Here is a 19127-nt window from a genome sequence, read left to right as displayed (position 1 = left end):
ACGTGTAATACAGACTAAATTATAATAGATTACTTGCCGAAGTTCAAAAGTCGCGGTTTGGGCAGTTTATTTGTTTTATTGTTTTGTTTTATGTGGGTAGGGGTCAATGGGTATAGAGTCATAGGCCTACTTTAGTTTTTGTATTCTCACTTTATACTATAAAGTGAGAATACAAATGTAACTATTTAAACACTATGTTATGTCGAAAAAGGTCAAATGCTCTGGTTACTTTTTTTTAAAATTGTTAATCAGGTTGTTGTTGTTTTTTTGATTACGTTGTGTTTTTAGCGGTCACTTGTGACGTCACGATCTCCTGTACAAAATGTTCGGACCACAATCAGCGCACCGTAGCCATCTATAACTGTTGTCTACTGAAAATGCACTTTATAATAGATCAAGGGTTACCTCTTATGCGTGTGAAGAGTGTAATCGCAGGCACTAAAACTGCAGTGGTATTTCGAAATTTGCCAAAGTGGACCAAGACAAGTGGACTAAGAATGTGCATCACTTTACCATTAAGGATGTTTTTTGTGCTAAAGGAGAACACCTTATTGTCCTTTCCCCCCTCGACGATGTAGACAGTAGGCATTTAGAGTATTTGGTGTCAGAGAGAGCTTTGGGGTGGGGAAAAAAACACAAGAGGGCTTTTACCAAACAGACACAGTGCCCCCTAGCGGTCGTTTTCTCTCTTTTTTTTTTTTTTCAAAAAAGCAAAGGTCGTTTCTCCACAAAAACAAGCTTAAGGGGGTGGTTATAAACTAGGGAAGAGTGCACGTTACATATACGGTTTTTTAAAAATCTATTTTGATATAAAATGTACATTTAATACACAGGGAAATCAGAACGGAACAGTAGCTTAATTTGCCCTCGTTTGGGAAGAATTTTGTCCAGTGTTAAATGAATGTATCATTTAATTTTGTGCAGCAAAACAGATTTTTATTTATTTTTTACTATTACTGGCATTAACCTCAAATGAAAATAATTTTAATGGAGATTTAACATGTAAAAAATATATATAATCATGCTAGGCATGAGGATTGCTACAATAAAAATGAATTAGGAATTTAATAACCATATTTATTTCAGGGTGGTGTTGGTGGTCGAGGGCGTTAACAGTTTTATTTTACCTCTAACACTGGATGAACTCTCAAGAAAGCGCAGTGACAGGGAGGATGAGGCTGGCAGAGGGTCAGGACACTGAAGGGTGCTGGGCAGGCGCGTGCGTACACAAGGAATGTAAGCGTTTGAGTTTGCAATGATTGAAGTCAAGAAGATCAGCTGCAAATGATTAGAGCATAGAGATGGATTTCGAGTTTTGAACAGAGATGTAACATAAGTGACCCGTCCATTGCAGCATGAGGAAGATGCATGAATTTGAAGAGGTTACTGTGCTGGGGGAAGGGAGCCACATTTTGTCTCTACCAAAATTAGATTGTGAGAGGACTGTTTCTGACTGCATTGTGGACTTTTAGTGTGACCAGGGGTGCTGCTGGCAATTTTGGACCCAATGACTAAAAATCAGTTTTTGACGCCCACCAACCCCCATACATGGTATATTATGCATGCATTTTTAATGACGGTATCCTCTGGGGGGCCGCATGACTGTTGGGCCCATAGAATAGTCCATGCCCCCCCCCCCCCCCCTTAACAGTGGCCCACACTGTGACTCACAAAATCCAATTTACACATGGTCACTATCATACTTAAACCACAGACAAAACTGTAATAATAATAATAATAATAATAATAATAATAATAATAATAATAATGAACCACAAATGTAAAACTACAAGTTCTACAAATGAATGTGTAACAGCTGCACAACAGATATCAAAACAATGTTCTGCTTGCAACAGAACAGCGGCTCCCCTGTGATCCGGTTCCAAGCATGCCCTGTCAAGTCTCCTCTCCAAAAGGAGCCCGACATGTTAAGTATGACAAACTGATGGCACGGTCTCTTCCCCCTCGAATCCCGAGTGATGATAAACGCTGCCCAGAGCTGCTGCTGAGGCCACATCACGACACAACGGACAGTCTACGCGCTTTTCAAGCACTGTCACAATTCCACTTGTCCTCCGCGGTGATTTACCACTCAATTTGTCTCAATATTTCACTCAACGGGACAAGATAGCCGAAGTGGGTTCTCTCATTCCCCTAATTCATAGTGTTAAGCTTTTCCTAAGACAGACATATTACTGCTGGTGCTGGTGTTGGTGGGGGGCGTTCCTGAAGAGACAGCTCCTTCCCCACTCGAGGGTGGTGGTGGTGGTGGTTAGGGGGGTGTCCTGTGCTGTTGCGGCAGAGTGGTGCGGAGCCTCAGTGTGTCCTCTATGGGCCTGTCACTCAGCCGGGCCATCACAACTGCCTGGGTCAGGCTGGGTTAAGCAGCATCTGTCATCTGGAGAAACACCATTGTGTTAAAGGGGAGGGATGCGACAGAAGAGCTCCCGCCGCCACCGCCAACCCTTCACCACGTCTGTTGGCTCCGCACCTCTTCCACCTCTCCCAGAACAACAGGAAAAGCTCCGGAGAATCTCTGGGTCTAAACTTGACCCGGGCCCGGAGGATGAGGAAACACTTGTGACATCACTGCCAACCCCGCGTGGGCCAAAAATAACCTTCCTGTCCGAGAAAACCGGCGAAACCCCTCCGGGCAGAGCTTGGCGTCGGGCGGGGGGGGGGTGAGGCCAAGTACTGTACACAAACACGGTTAAGCTGCACCGTGCCACCCTCCAAGCAGAGCAAGCAGCTGTGGGAGGAGGATCCACCCTGTTGAGAGACGCACCAAAAAGGAATTTTCTTTTTTTTGTGTCTTTTTTTTTTCTTCATTCTGACACAATGCAAGGCCAACGGAGCAATAAGCTAGTTGTTCTCAGCGTTTAGGCATCAAACATCTTCGTCCGTCTTCTGACAACATTTCTGCATTAGCTGTCAAGTCTCCCACATCCCTTTTGAGAGTCTTTCCTTCTCTTCATCTGCCGCCTTGTTTAGTTAAAAGGCAGGGTCTTGCTCCAGACGCATCCCTGCCTCGACGGCGGGAAGGAGACACATGGACGCGTGCCTACTGTAGACTGCCGTGAGCTGCCACTTAACAGGAGGTGTGTGGGCGAGCCTGCCCGTCGACGCTTTTAGAAACAGCATTATTTGCTCGTTCTGGGGGCAGACACGACTGCGTTTCCTTGCTGTGGGACCATGTGACCGTTCCTGCACAAACAATAAAAAAGGCGGATATCTCAGGCAGCAGACCGGCTGCTCTTCCTGCTCTTTAGCACAAATTCCGCTGTTATTGTACGACTTTTTCTGACCGCAGGTCACGCAGAGGTCTCGTCAACGCTGGGGTCACTGATATCTTGGCGAAAGGGAAGTTGATCTCATTTGATGTCAATTTTATAGAAGGGAAACTAATACTTTTAAGAGAGAGTTGGTCATGGTCTACACTACTATTTGAAAAAAAATAAAAAATAAAATATAGTGTTCAGTGCTTGAGTGAAAATCCTTGAATTTGTCTATAGCCTGTCAATAACTATCAAGAAATGTTTTGCTCAATTTCAAACCTTTTTAAATGAAACCCAAACTGTAGAAAAAATGAAATAGAATGCTTCCAATAGGCAGAGTTAATTACAATGCAGAGACAGGGACTCACGTCTTGAGGTCTCACTTGGTATTCCAAATTGTACGGCAGTCCTCCTTCTATGGAAGAGAGGGCAGAGAGAATTAATGATGCAACTGGACATCTTCCGTACGGCAGACCATCACATAAAGGAGGGTTTGGTTCATCACATGAAGGAGTGCTGGGTTCTGGCTCTCCGGGTCCATGAAGGGCACTCAGTCTTTGATCACCTAGAGCATGGATGTCAAACTCTGGCCCGCGGGCCAAATTTGGCCCAAAAGGCAATATGTAATACAACTACAGCTGGCCCGCCAGTATTATACACCACATGTACCGCTAATACTACAAATCCCAGAATTCTCTGCTGGTATATTCTTGTCTATTTAGTATTAAGCTTGGCTTGTTCCATATTCAGGTTGAAGCCAAACTTGTCCATATGAAAAAAATTCTGTAGGAAGATTTCTTCCATAAATGTCAATGTGGCCCACGACTTTCTCAAAGTTTTACATTTTGGCCCACTGTGTATTTGAGTTTGACACTCCTGACCAATAGGTTGCATCCTCCGAAGGATGCAGCCCCTGAGTTCTCATGTGGAAAACATCACTTTAAGCAAGAAGGTTAGACCTCGCAGGTGACTAAACATGCTCGTCTTGAGAGGTAGAAGTCTCATTTAATTATAATTAGGCAGGCAAAGTTTCATCATGAAAGTCAATCTTAAAAATTGAGATCCGAAAAGGGGCATAATACAGAATGTATGAGATGAGGTCTAGACAGCTGCAGGACTTGGTGACTAAGAATCCACAGACATACTGAAAAGGGAGGACATCATCCTATTCAAGCTGGCGGACAGTGACAGATCGCTACAGCTCATCCATTAAAAACAATCAGACGAGACAAAACCTTAACATAAAAGGAGCAGAGTATAGACAGTTCTAAAAATACCTCAGCCTCGACATCTAACAGTGTGGAATAGTGAATAGTGGCATCACAGGAAGCAAACTTTGTGGACAGAGAAATTTATTTAATATTTAGATACATTATATAGACTCGAAGGCACACAAAAAATCCACAGACTGAAAAGGCACAAAATGTTATACATTCGCTACCACATCCCCTGATTTCCAAAAGCTGATCAGAAACATTTAAAAGCAATCACTTAAGACAATTAAGAGTTGGAGAGTTCATAAATTAGGACACGACTATACAGCTGCAAATCTTTCCTCCTCTCGATATCACGATCCTGGATGACGTTAAACCCATTAGTTGTAGTTGTTCTCTTTAGCCGCTGGTTTCTGTGTTCTGCAGATTAGCAGGAATCATTAGGATAGCCTAAGGAACATTGGTAACACTGAAAGAGAACTGTTTCGCACTGTACTGAGACACAAGCAATCAATCCCAGTACAGTACTTCCGACCCACTGTCTCAGATAGTGTGATTTAAAAAAATAATACAACAGCCTACACTACAACCCTTTCCCATCACGCTGGGACAGTACTTCCAAAATTCCCACTGAACAGAATATATTATAGTGAATAGAAGCCAACTGTTTGAGGCAACTGATGTGTAACACTATGAAAAAGACTCTTGTGTTGCATTGTTCACCTGAGAAGATTTTCTTTTAACGGAGAAAAAAAAAACAAAACACTGGCACAGATAAGTGCCGTAACATTTTTTTTTTTCCTATACTACCATAATTTTGGAAACTATGTAAACACGTCAAATCTGTTCCCGCTGTGGACAAAAGCTAATCTGGAGCTACGGGACTGATCACATTCTCTCATGCAGCTCACAGAAAAATAAAAACATTTGGATGTCCGAGTCCAGAGCGTTCCATTGAAAGGAAAAACAAATGAAAAGAAACTTAGAAACAGAAAAAAAATAAAGAAAGGAAAGGGGGGGAGGGGGTGGCGTGGCGGGGGGGCCACAATTATTCTAAACACCAGGAGAGATGGAATAAGCAAACCACTTGCAATTTATACGCAAGACTGGTGAGTAAACTGCAGCGCCACTTCATTCAGATGGTCTCCAGTTGGAAAGTGGTGAATATGGCAGGTCAGCTGATCAGGATCAACAGCGCACCAGCTGCAACTTGCACTTTTTTTTTTTCTGCTCTCGCAAAAAGAATAATTGCACCGCCACAGATCAGGGAATGCTGTGCAGAGGTAAAAGGGGTGGAATAAAAAAAGAGGCACTGCAAAAGAACGTTGCTCATAAAGGTCCGCCTGCCACAGCTAACAAGTAGCAGTTGAAAAGCTAATGCTAACAGTTTAAGTGTCCGGAAAAACAGCCAGTGAGGATAAAAAACAAAAAAAACAAAAAAATAAAAAACAGAGGTAGATAGAGCAAGACAGTGAAAAGCTGCTAGCATGCCCAGCCCCAACACCACCACTCAGACAAGTAACGCAGCTGGTGGTGCAGATGGGGGCGCTGCTGAGCGGACAGCAATCAGTAACTGCACTGTTAGAGCAGCTACCTCGGACAAGCAGATGATTCGGGGGGTGCAGTGCAGTGCAGTGCAGCTTGTGGCAGAGGCTGGGAGGGTGGAGCACCATCTGTGGCTTTGAGTGCAGGCGACATCTGCCAGAGGGGTGAATTCTGTATGGTATGGTACGTTGCGTGTGCGTGTGTTCAGAAAAGCAATTAAGAAAAAGAAAGAGAGAAAAAAGAAAAAGCCAGTCGCTCATGAAAAACGCTTCCGAAGTGGCATCATCGTCTAGCCGAACGAGCTTGCACAGATTTGCCCGGCTTCAGCTTTTGGGGCCAATCGTGTCACCGCAAAGGCATCCACACCTGTGGGCGCGTGCACGGTACAGACCTCTCGCAATTGCTTTCCGTGCATGCACGCGTGTGAGCGGGTTAAAAGAAGAAGAAGAAGAATAAGAGAAGAGAGAGCAAGAGTGAATACCTGCACAGGCATGATTGTCAGTGTTAATGAGATGCAGCACTCTGGGTTGGGGGCGGGGCGATGAGGGAGGGGTTACGACGTGCCGCCGAGCCAAACGCTGTTAGTAATCTCTTAATAGAGGGCTGCTGCTGCTGCTGCTGCAGGAGAGAACACGAGTATGACAAACTGACACACTCACGCTGGGGAATGCTAACCGCGGGGCGTACAGTTAAAAAAACCAATGCGATGAGAAGACAAAGAGAGGTCGCGGAGGGCACCTGGGGAGGAATGTTTTTTTTTGGGGGTCGAAAACAAACGGTAAAAAAATAAAATAAAACTAACATGAACGAATAACGAGTGGAAAATAATTGAGAGGTTGTGTTTGGTCCAGCAACTGTCCCGGTGTTCGCCACGCCGGGGAACGACCACACAAGCGGCTCCGCTTGTCCCTCCAGCTCTAGCTCGGGGTAAAAAGAAAAGTGTCACTAGAAAGAGTTCAGTCTGTCGCCGTTGTCGTCGTCATGATGGGTGTTCTTAAAAAAAAAAAGAAAGCATCTCACTAGTCCGCAGCAGAAGTTCCTCGTAACTTGCCCTGTTTGCGAAGCTGTAGGGGGAGGAGAGAGAGAGGGAGAGGGAGAGGGAGAGAGAGTGAGAGAGAGAGAGAGAGAGAGAGAGAGAGAGAGAGAGAGAGAAGCAAGTCAAAACAGGTGAGAGCAGGTCTGGTGGATGACTGGCACCGCGTGGAAGGCTCATCCCGATCCCTCGCACGACACATCGGCAAGTGGAAACGGGCAAAAATTGTCTTGTGCAAACAAAACCATCACCTCTTTTGGAAAAGAGAGAGAGAGGAAAAAAGAACACACATATGCTTGGCGTGGGGCTCCTGGTTTGTTCTAGATAAAGGCGGCGCTTTGAGATTGTCCCACCTGGAGACTGACTGATGGCTTTGGAAAGTCAATTAGTGTTGGAATCTGATAGCCCAACACCTTAATGGAACAGTTGAGACCAGCGGCAGCGGCTCTAAATGGAGCAATAGACGGATCTGATGAGACGGCGTGAGGATTCACCCCCCCGATTCTGCATCCGCCAACACCCCCCCAATCACACCACAGACTTCTTCTCAACTGCAGGATTCCATTTGTATGTTAATGAGAGGGAAGGGGAGCCATCTTGAAGCCCCCCCCCACCCCCTTCTTTGGCCCTCTGCTATCCCTGCATCCCACACCTGACCACAGTAATCCAATAAAAGGGCAGTAAACCAGTACAGTCCAGTTAAGAGCCTGAGCGGCCGCTCTACCGTGCACTCGGACAGTCTTACTGCACCCTGGAGCCGGGGGCCTCGTCACCCTCCTCACCGCAGCCCCTCTGACCGCCGTCCTTCTGGTTTTTGTTGCTTTTCTTCCAAAAGAAAATGGCAAACACATGCTCGAAACAAAATCCTGCAACGTTGGTCACGTGCCAGGAATGTTTCAGACTGACCACTTTGGCCGAGCGCAGCGCGGATTCCTCCTTGCTCACCGTGCGCAGCCAAAATATCCCCACTCTGAAAATTTGACTATTTCCAAGAGCAAAAGCTCCAGGACCTTTCAATGAAGAACGCGATGCCAGGAATCCAAACCTGAGACTTTTGGTTCCTCGTCTGTTTATGTTTTGAACTACTGGCCACCGCTTGGTGTGTGAAAGGAAAAGTTTGGGAAGATGTAGAAGACACTGAGAGGACGACCGGCTGACCGGCACACAACAGACAATCCAGTCAATTGGCAGCAGGTTTCACAGGGTCGCTCGCCAAATACATTTCAATAAGTCCCGATTCTCAAAAAATGTTATTGACTGCTTTCCCCTCTAGGGTGAGAAGTGGAAAGGCCTCACCACACCCAATTGGAGCGAGAGGCCGTGAAACACTAAACAGTGAGAGCAGCACCGGTGTGTGAAGGAACCGAACCCTCGGCTGGGCAATTATCCACAATCTTGGCTTTCAATAATCAAGAACATCAAGCTAGAATGATTATTACAGGACTATGCGGTTATTGTTCCAATCTAAAGGGATGAGAGAAGAACTGACCGACATACGACTCATTCTGGGGAGTATAGAAGGACATTATTTTAAAATGAATAACAACATGGCTATAAATCACTGTGCATTCGAAATTTACCTCAAACATTACTTACCATTTGTGAAATAAAATTACTTTAAGTTTACTGATGTTAAGGTTAACGTCAACATAGTATTTTAATGGTTTGAATCAAGTAAATTGTATTTTAAAATAAGGGTTTGAAAATCATTTAAATAACTGTGATTACGATTCTTGTCATAATTGCCCAGCCGTGCAGAAAGCCCAGCAGGAGGTGCTTCCCTACTCCACAGAAAAACGGCCTCCACTGATGAGAACTTACACAGCAACATTCAGACCTACACTTGGCCTGGTTATGAGTCTGTAGCCTTTGTACCTCGCAAGAGGCCATTCCTACGCATCTGGACAAAATTGCAGACAGAAAATCACATACAAAGTCTGGGAAACTTCAGCGGAAACAGTCGAGATTATGTTACCAAATAAGTGCGTTCTTTGCAGCATAAACTGGATTGTTAAAGAAACTCAGGATTGAAGAGTTTGCACTGGAAATCCTGAAGGGAGAACAACTTTTTAATTTGGACTAATTGAAGCAGGGGCTACAGAGGCATTTACCTCAGAACAGCAGTAACCACCATTATCGTGTTCCGAGTGTTTCTCACAGTTCAACTAAATCTCAGTCATTTATAAGAAATAAAATTGGACAGGACGCATTTTGTTCCAGGTAGGGGAGGAGGTCATCCAGTCCTTTTGATACATGCGCTCACCTCTTCCAGTTCTCTCTGTGTGTCGGCCTCCATCTTCCTGATGTCATCCATCGTCAGGTCCACCCACTTATCAATGGTGCAGAAGAGCTGACGGTGGAAGTTAGTGAAGATCCTCTTCTCTTGCTGGGGAGGCACAAAACACGGTTTAGCTACGATCAATAAATCTGCGTCGATACTATCGGAGGAACACGAAAAACACAATTCTTTTAACATACAAAATAAATGTGAACTTTTAGATTGGTCTCAGTAGTATCATTTCTTGTTTGTATGTTTGACAAGATAAGATTTACGAACTTCGTGGATGAAGTTCTCCACTCTGGTCTGCAGGCCCCACCACTTGAACTTGACAGTGACTAGTTTGTAGGCACACATCCTCGGGCAGTCGGAGTTATTCACCAGCTCCTTCTATGAGTGGAACAACAAATGACAAGAAGAACAAAGAAATACATATATTATATATAGACACACCTGTAACATGACAGACAGACATTCCAAGTGGAGAGTGCTGCACTAATGATGATGGAAAAAAAGTGTATTAAGACTTCTCTCATCTCCGGCACACTAACAGGCCACACATTTAGAATTGTTAGAAAACGTGAAACATTTTGTACAACACCGGACTTTTAAAGTTTAATCAAAAGGTGAATAAATCAGCAAAACTTGACAGAAACTTTCCAAGGAGAGAAGCGTCTGGAAGCAGCAGGAGGCTGGGAGTACATTATTTTACACTCATCTCAGCTGTGTTCAAAACAACGGGAAAAAGAAAATTATTAATACATAATGCTCTGGGTGTGCAGCTTGCTGAAATAATTATCAATATGAAGATGTGCTGTGCACAGATAAAAGTGCCCTAATCTGCAACACTTTCTAAATCCATCCACTGCCTCTTGCACTCTGCCTCCCTCTGAAGAAGAGAAGCAGAGGAGGAGGAGGTGGTGAGGAGAGAGAGGAAGGGGTGGGGGGGTGGAGGGCAGAGCAAAGTGGATAAACTCCAGATGAAGGGACTATTTCTTCCTCCACCCTGACAGCGACACCGTTCCCGACAGGCAAAGCCTTTGTGGCCACAGAAGGCAGATAAAACGCCGCTCGCGAAGCGATAAGGGTGTCGCGGTGCAAAGCCGGTTACATTATTAACACCTAGGACCTGCTCACCGCCCCTTCCCCACCCTCCCCAGAACACACACACACACACACACACACACACACACACACACACACACACACACACACACACACACACACACACACACACACACACACACACACACACACACACACACACACACACACACACACCTGTTTAATTAATCACTCTATTCTGGCTCAGATTGCAAGAGAAAATGCCACAGACCCGCCGCGATCGCCCTCATCCTGCTGCCGTTTCATGCCGCGATCACTGAGGAGGGGAGGGGGGAGCGAGAGAGGGAGGGTGGGGTGGGGGGTGGAATGAGAAACATTTCTAAATTTGCAGTGGGTTTAGAAAAGTTGTCATCGCTAAAGGAGAACTTCACATGAAACGCCTCCCGACATCAAAACGCTTACGGTGACATTTCTTCTCTCCCTCTCCGTGCCCCACTCAAAGGAGCAGAAGTTTTCAGAAATACAAAGGGCGCCGATATGCGAGCATGTGTGCATGCAGAGATAGACAAGAGTTTCATTGCTCCGAGAGGCAGGCAGAAATTGTGCCTCTGTTGTCAAATGACGACTTTTTCTTACTCTCCCCCCCCCCCTCTTCTTCACCTTTTCAAAACAGCCTTTTTTCTGTGTCCACAGCAGACGGGAAAGTGATCTAATTAAAAAACACAAAAAAAATATATAAACTTGCGCTTCTTTATTCACACTTTTTAAAAGCTGTTTGGGCTGCCTTTGTTCTGTCGGAATTCTTCAAGCGCAGAAAAGTTCCCCGTGGAGAAGCGTTCGGGGCTCGGCAGCGGCGCACAAAGTCCTCGGCGCTCCAGCAGTGAGCAGGACTAGTTTGAGGGGCGGGCGGGTTCAGTGGGTTTTTCTGCAGCGGGGCAGCGGCACAGACGCTCTTCCTCCTCGTGGACCAGCTACGTCTTGTTGACATATTACTTTCCATCGAAAATGCAATCAGTCTCTATATAGAATTTCTACTTGTCAAATTCAGAATCAATACCCCATCACGGCCCCTCTCCAATTTCTGTCTCTGTCTCCTGACAAACAGAGTCTGGCAGCCGGAGCTTGGAGAACAACCTTTATCTGACCCGGTGACTAGAAATTTCTATTACAGCCAATTAGAGCTGAGAAAGAGGTGATTTGTCTTCATCAAACAGCCGCCCTACAGTTCCGCCTTCCACAGCTCTGTGAAGCAGCCCGAGCGCAGAGCTGCCGCGCTTGTTAAGGGTCATTGCGGTGCTGAGGAAAAAATGAGTCTCAACGATTAAGATTTAAATGAATGGGAAAAAAGTAAGAAAAAAAAAAATCATGTTAGTGGTGATTTCATAAGATATTTTTCCTTTTACGCAATGTTTCAACATAGATTATTCTGTGTGCTTAGATTTGAATCTTTTCTAAATACTGGGGAATTTCCTCCTTCTGGACCTTTGAGGTATCACCATCTTCTCAGGCTCAAGACATTTTGCTTATTATCCATCTTATGAGCCATGTTTGGCTCAGACTGTATGGACTGATATGATGTGATTCTGAATCACACACACACACACACACACACACACACACACACACACACACACACACACACACACACACACACACACACACACACACACACACACACACACACACACACACACACACACACACACACACACACACACACACACACACACACACACACACACACACACACACAACGGGATACTGCAAGTCGCTGCAGTGACTAATTTCAAGTGATCAAGATTTCTGAACTCCTCTAGTCTGATTCTGGCACGAGGGGCAAGTATCAACAGATGTGATGAACGGGTTACATGCAAGTTTTGTCCTGCAAGCTTGCTTCCTTTACATAGATGTAATTGTACTTTGTTGCCATTACAGCAGAATGGAAAAAAGTATTTCCCGTAAAACGGCCTGTGATGATAAAACGTTCACATCTTTGCTTTTGGGTGTATTCCATGGATGAAGCTGAATGTGTCAGCATGGTTACGACGCATATGGACATCACAGTTTTTCTGTGCTTATAATCTCATGGTGAAGCTTCAAAGGAGGGCACGAGTGAATAAGTCATTGCGTTACTGCTAAATGTTGTGTGCTGTGCCACTGTTTATGGGCCAAGATTTTTCTGCTGCGTTGTAATTTAATGTGCCATCTCTATAGCTCTATATCACAGGACCTGTGTATTCCGACTGCACTACACTTTATCACTCAAAATGTTAGGTCTATATTGATATTTCAAAAATAATAATAAAATAAAATAAACTATCAAGGGTATGGTATAATTTCCTTCAACAGTACAGATCGATTCCACATCTTGTGAAAACATTCCACAGGTACATACATGTGGTACAGATGTGAAGGGACTACGTTTCATGTCGTTGACAGTGAGCAGGAGAGACACTAAAAGGCATTTGCAATTCTGCACGATTTTAATCTTTTGCCCAAATGCTCAAAAAACAGTCATTACCATCCAGGAAGGAGAGAGGGGTCCTCTGCCGGTCTTTGCTGATTTGAACATGGCGGGGTCCTCTTCTGGCTTGTAGTCCTACAATGAGGGGGAAAAAAACGATTTTAAGTCATTCCCACAAATTTTGCATGTTGGACAGGCTCCAAATCGTCAACAAACTTGAATGTGTTCATTTTTTGGGGGGTTTTGGATTTGAATCAGACGGATATCCATGAAACATTTTCATGCCATTAAAGTGTTAAAAAAAACAAAAAACAAAAAACAGGAAAAATAAATGAGTAAAATCTTTTCCATCATCAGTGTCATTCAGGAAGAGAGGATATTGTTTTCCTCCATGAGAGCTTTTGAGACTGACAAAAACAAGAGAGGCTACATGAAAGTGATTAGACACCTTGACATAGACAGCTTGCGCTTTTCCGTACAGAATTGGACATCTTAAACACTGTGCCTTTAAATGTGCACGTGGTGTTGTTGCTCTCCACTACCGTCCTCCAGTGTGCTCTTCTTAGCACCAGACTTATTCTTAGGAACCCACTGTCTCCCTAATACACTGAAAGCTGCGAGGCACCTGTTTAGAGTCAGGCCATCATTGTGAATAGGAATCTGTTCTTAATTGACCTGCCTGGTTAAAGAGGTGGTGAGTCACACTGCCGCCTAAAATTAGGCGTATGTTTAAATGCAGTGACACTGAAATCATTAGAAGCACATTGAGTATATTTGCCATCACGTGACAAATATCCAAATGGACTCATGGCGCTGGCATAAGAAATAGAAATAAATGAAATGGCTTTCAAATGATCAGAAACTCAGGGGCCCTGCAATTTTAAATAAATCATGATATGCCTCCAGCTAAAAGCAATTTTTCAGGGCTATCAGCCAACATGATGGTGCCAAATGTGTGGAAAGACAGATACCAGGGATGCGTGCGGGCGCGCACACAAGCTCAGCTGTTTTAATACGGCACGCTCCATCACTGTAACAATACGCTGTGCGGCACTAATGAGGGCTGTGAATCGATGTGCGGCGCTAGACATAAAGGGCCCATTCTTTGTGCAAAAAGCGGGTGCTCGTGAGCAGTTGAGCGCCCGTGTTTGTCTAGTTCCGGCGCGCGCAACACTGTGAGGTTTAATTACGCCAACAAACTCATCTGTGCTGGCGGCGCGCCGCAGGCCCTGCAGCCATGCCCGAGGCTGAGGGCTGATGGGGTCCTCAGACACAACACACTCCCGCAGCGAGGCAGACACCTCCTCCTCGTTAGCCCACCGCCGACAACAAACAAACGCACGCACACACATACGCATGAGCCGGTGCCTCCACACCAAATAGCCACACGTGTGCGCGCAGTAGCCGCGGTGAAATGAGGCAACGTGATGCTGAACGGGAGCAATAGCGTGAAATATCTCAGAATTTGGGCATTGCAAACAGAATGCTAAAAACTCTTATTTTGACAGGCCATCGGCGCAACTTCTCAGGATTTGCAAAGCTTTGAAGGTTTTGGGTGAGTGTTACACTCTTATTACATTGATTCAATGTAGAATTAATCTAGAATCCGGGGTTTTCTAACACATGCTGGAAAACAGACACTTGAACATCAAATGGCATTTCTTCTGTTGCCCATGTCAGCAAATCTGTTATCTATACTGTTGAGGAGTTTTATTGTGGCACTATGGCTGTTTGTAACCATTGTCACAAGTAATTCTGTCTGTCAAAAAATGTATTCTTAAAGCTAAAGTTAATGTGATGTATTGTTGTGGTTTCTTTACAAATATTCAGTTGAATAACAGGCGTGCATGTAAGAATATGCATAATGTAATAATATGTATGCGAGTGAAATGGGATGGGCAAATACATTGGCATGGACGTGGTTTGTCCACACGGTGGAGCTAAAGTGCTTCATTAATTGGACAGGCAGGAGGAGCTTTTACTTACAGCAGCTGACACTGAACTTCTGTCAGTAATGTCAATGGGCACGACAGTCACGTCCTTCCACTTGGAACCCTCCAGCTTATGCACCTGGACAAGCATCAGACGACAAGTTAGACAAGGTTGCCAACTTATGAGACTGGATTCACCAGTGATGCAAAGACACTCACATTGTCTTGTTGTCCAAGGTCTGGTTTGTGCCACGTCTCAATGGTGATAGAGAAATCATCTTTCATGTACTCATTCTTCAGGGCCGCACACAGTGAAGGGAACAAAAAAATTGAAGAAGATTAATTATCTTAATGCTTGAGCTTGAAATTTGGATGATTGATCAAACCCAACAAGAAGGCCACATACCGTTACAACTGAATCCAATGCAAACATGTAACAGAAAAAAAATATATATATTATTTCATTGACATTTATAACGACACTAAAAAAATTCTAATCATGCAAGACCAGGAAAAAACAATAGGTTTGAATCAATTTGGCTGATGTTTCTTTATAGAGGTGAACTTGCCTGTTTTGCAGTAGGGGTAGGCATTCCAAGCTTTTTCATGGAATATGAAGGCAGCTTCGGGAGCCAGCATCCTTAGAAATGTTGGGACTTTACTGTCAGGGAGAGAGGAGAAATACACAGTCGTGACAAAACATCCACAATAAACAAGGCTGGGGTAGAAAAATGTGCACACAAGAAATTTGCCATTTTCTTTTAAAATAAGAGTCAGCACTGCCACCGTGAGGTAGTCTTGTGCAATTGCAACAAAAAAAAAATCAGAAGTCAGGAAAATGACTGGAGGAAAAAAGAAACCAACATACCTCTTTATATGGTAGAGTTTGTGTGTGTACTGTCCTTTCTCGCCCTTTACTTCATAGGGTTCATTTTTTAGGACCTGAATTCCTTCACCACCACCCGTCTCATTTTTACTTGCCTCTGCCACAGAGAACAGCTGTCCCACTTGATACTGTACACAATCACACAACACAACGAATCACAACAACGTTTCGTTTCTTTCTTTTTTTTTTAAGAATAAAACCTAATCCTACTAAAATTGTACATCCAGTATGAAAAATGACTGGTGGCACACCAGCTGTCATCCGATCTGGACATTAAAATACAACATAAATTGATGTGTTGCCGACTACTGTGCGCTCCTGTCTTGTAATGGATTGCAGAGTCGTAAAATGTGCTGAGATAATGAACTGCATGAGTCACACGAGCTTATAAAAATAAAAATAAAATCATAAAAATGTAAGTAGAGCTTCGACAGTCTGGGTCAATGCTAATATTTGAAAACCTCTGTCTGCCACCCAAACATGACTAAATAGAGAGGGTGGCAGACAGAGGTTTTCAAATATTTGCAGTTAAACATGCATTTGAAAGACGAGGACGAGAGAGAGAAAGGGGGAGAGAGAGAGAGAGAGAGAGAGAGAGAGAGAGAGAGAGAGAGAGAGAGAGAGAGACAATATAAAGGCAGAAGTATGAACCCGAGACATCTTATTTATAAACATGGAGATCTATTGGCCCTTGTAGAACAAGCATAACACAACAATCATGTTCTTGTTTGACTTTACTAGAAACCAGAAGTCAAACACAGATAATTAACACACAGTCATTATTCACTTACATTTAACATTGAGAGTAACATTAATCTTACAATGTACAGGAGAGACTTGCCACAGTCTTCATTGTTACTAAATGCGACTCATTCTGAAACCAGATGAGGAATGAAGGCTTGACCACATTTGCTACTCCAGAGATGATCCAAGTGTGCAAGAGCTGCTAATACTACTTCTGTAAATATTAATTTATTGTAAAAAATCTTCCATGTATACACTTTATAAGCTTTTGGTTTGGTTCCCATCATCATACAAGAAATGACTCACCTCTTCAACGCTACAGGGTAAAACCACACGGCTGCGAGAGAGAGCGAGAGGGAGAGGTAAGTACTGTTACAGTCAAACACCACCAGTTTACAAAAGGCAGTCATTACACAGGAAGATAAAATAACAAGCTGCAGTCTGACCTGCAAGACATCACTTCAACAGTGCACAAAATTTTTCTTGAAGAAGTGTGTAATCAATACAGTAAATCTCTCCCTGACTTTGACATGGTGTTGGTCCCAGAGGTGACGAATGAAAGCGCTACATGCAGAGCAGAAATAATGGACATTGCCACAAAATTTCGGAGAAAAACATGAAGCTGTAAGCAATTTAGACGAAAAACAAAAACAAAAAAACAGACAGCGGGTGCAGCTACTTGGAGAGGGAAACTCTGCTTACGAATAATGACAGGACACATTCCAAACCTTGTGGGAAGCATAAAGGCGTGAACTTTTTCCTGATGAACAAAAAAAAAAATCCGACAACAAGAGGTGGCTCTCAAGGTATAAATGTAGTGGTAGGTTGACAACTACACTGATGTGCACAAAAAGTCTATTATTCTGACTTCAGAGTTCTTTGTTGTTGTTTTTTTTAACAGTTTAATTTAATTAAAGCTCTTTATGTTTGTACAAATGACACTTGGCACATCTTCATAAAGCCTACAGCTGGCTGCTACAATAGCTTAAGAGCATTAACGTCACATGAAACTTTCCTGTCCGGGTTTTAAACAGGAGACATCACAAATGAATGACTTGCAATAACGCTGGTTATGCAATAATGTGACACAATGAATTTCGCTTGACGGAGATTTTGATGAGATTTGGGCCATGCGGTGCCAAATTGCAATCATGTTGGCTAAAAGTACTATGTTGAAACTGCTGCAAGAGAATCGGGTGCTGTAGTTTCATAAGCTTGAGACCTGCAGACTTGCAGCGGTATTTGAATATTACTGGAAGCAGTTACGAAATCATTACCAGCGTATGCATCCACCCCATAACATTCAAATGAATAACGGTTGGGGACGAAAGTATAGGTCTTGACCTCAATAATTCAACCACGAGAACTGACAGGAGTAACTGCATAAGTACGAGCATCATTCAAAACCTTAATGATTGCATGGGGGGAAACTAAGTGAAAGTAACCAATCCAAATAATTTGAAAGCGGAAGATAACCCTGATATAAATAAAAACGAACGCCAAAAACGGAACGGAAGGAGGATACTGGCCGTTCACGTTTTCACCTAAATAGACCTTTAATGTCAACATGAGCTTGTTTCCCCCCGCACACTGAACTTTGTGGTTCATACAGCTAAAGGCTGGCTGCCGTGAACAACTTTTTAAATACTACCAAGTCACTTCAGTGAAACAGCACCGCTTAGCACATTTTACCTTCGAACGTGTAAGTCTATTGATTGGGCAATGCGATAATATACCTGTGGCGAGAGCAGGGAAGCTAACGCGAAGACTGCCGATGCTACACGGAAAGGTTAGCTAGCGTTAGCATGAGCTAACTCGTAGCTCAACTTAGTTGTAAAGTTGTACGGCGTATCAACACAACACGCCGCCGTCAAGTCGTCGTTGTGCGTGACTCAAAACCCAGAGTGAGTCGCCAGAAACTCGGCTGGATAAAGCTGGTCCTGGGCAAAGTGAACGTTTGGGAGAAGAGCAGCTGTCACATTGCGAAGCCGCTGTCAAGAGTCGCTAGGCCAGAAAACGGCACTGAAACCAACCCATCCCTCCCTCGTGTATCTCACGGTACTGAATGAAAACTTTTCGCTCGCGTCGCTCCGCCGAAACAAAGGGTCCTACCGAACTAATACCGCGGTTTGACGATGTGGCGGCGTAGGCGGTTTCATCTAGAGACAGCAAATAGCCAGAAACGTCACACTTACTACTCCTTGATGAGGACCATCGCCGCTCTTTCCTTTCCACACTGTTACTGCCTCTGTAACGGTTGGGACTGCTGACGTCTTGAGCGGCAGGCAGCTGTGACCCGGGTCCCTCCCTCATGAGCGGTGATTAGCAGGAGGCAAAGCAAGAACCTACCTATTGGTGCTGACCAATGGACATCTTTGTCCAGGCTTTAGGCGCACGTCCGGTTCGATCCAACAACACCAGGTAATCAGCGCTTTATACTGTTTTTTCTATATCAAAGCAGTTAGTGTGGTAGGACTCTACGGCAGGGGCGTGTCCAGGCCATCTGGGTGCGGGACTGGCATGTTTCTCTTTCCCTCCACTTCAATTGCTCATATAAGTGTCCCCTTTCATTTATCAAAGCAAATTCCCCAGTGTTATTTCCAGTGCACCGTTTAAAATTGTATTTTCCATGCAGCAAATGCCAGATCTTCCCTATTGACAATGCTCATCCAAATAAACAAGTGAGAGAATT

The 19127-nt window shown here is 44.1% G+C and overlaps 1 protein-coding gene and 1 long non-coding RNA gene across 2 annotated transcripts; both read right to left on the bottom strand.

Annotated features, from left to right (window-relative positions):
* Positions 1 to 1093: 1093 nt before the first annotated feature.
* On the bottom strand, positions 1094 to 3159 carry LOC142897037 (uncharacterized). Its single transcript, XR_012928415.1, has 2 exons — positions 2492 to 3159; positions 1094 to 2398 (listed from the first exon to the last, which is right to left on the bottom strand). It is a non-coding gene; the product is annotated as an uncharacterized LOC142897037 (long non-coding RNA).
* A 1451-nt stretch (positions 3160 to 4610) lies between these two features.
* Positions 4611 to 18851, bottom strand: LOC142896956 (phosphatidylinositol transfer protein beta isoform-like). The gene is made up of 11 exons (XM_076038926.1): positions 18631 to 18851; positions 16742 to 16772; positions 15674 to 15819; positions 15375 to 15466; positions 15212 to 15219; positions 15025 to 15099; positions 14861 to 14944; positions 12932 to 13009; positions 9625 to 9735; positions 9331 to 9453; positions 4611 to 7098 (listed from the first exon to the last, which is right to left on the bottom strand). Exons 1-11 carry the CDS (start codon positions 18648 to 18650, stop codon positions 7054 to 7056), a joined length of 813 nt encoding a protein of 270 aa, XP_075895041.1. The 5' UTR covers positions 18651 to 18851; the 3' UTR covers positions 4611 to 7053.
* Positions 18852 to 19127: the final 276 nt, after the last annotated feature.

Source organism: Nelusetta ayraudi, unplaced genomic scaffold (genome assembly GCF_046127955.1).
Source record: "Nelusetta ayraudi isolate G7.1 ecotype Tasmania unplaced genomic scaffold, CSIRO-AGI_Nayr_v1 ptg000058l, whole genome shotgun sequence".
NCBI classification, from domain to species: domain Eukaryota; kingdom Metazoa; phylum Chordata; class Actinopteri; order Tetraodontiformes; family Monacanthidae; genus Nelusetta; species Nelusetta ayraudi.
This window is presented reverse-complemented; position numbering and strand designations above follow the sequence as displayed.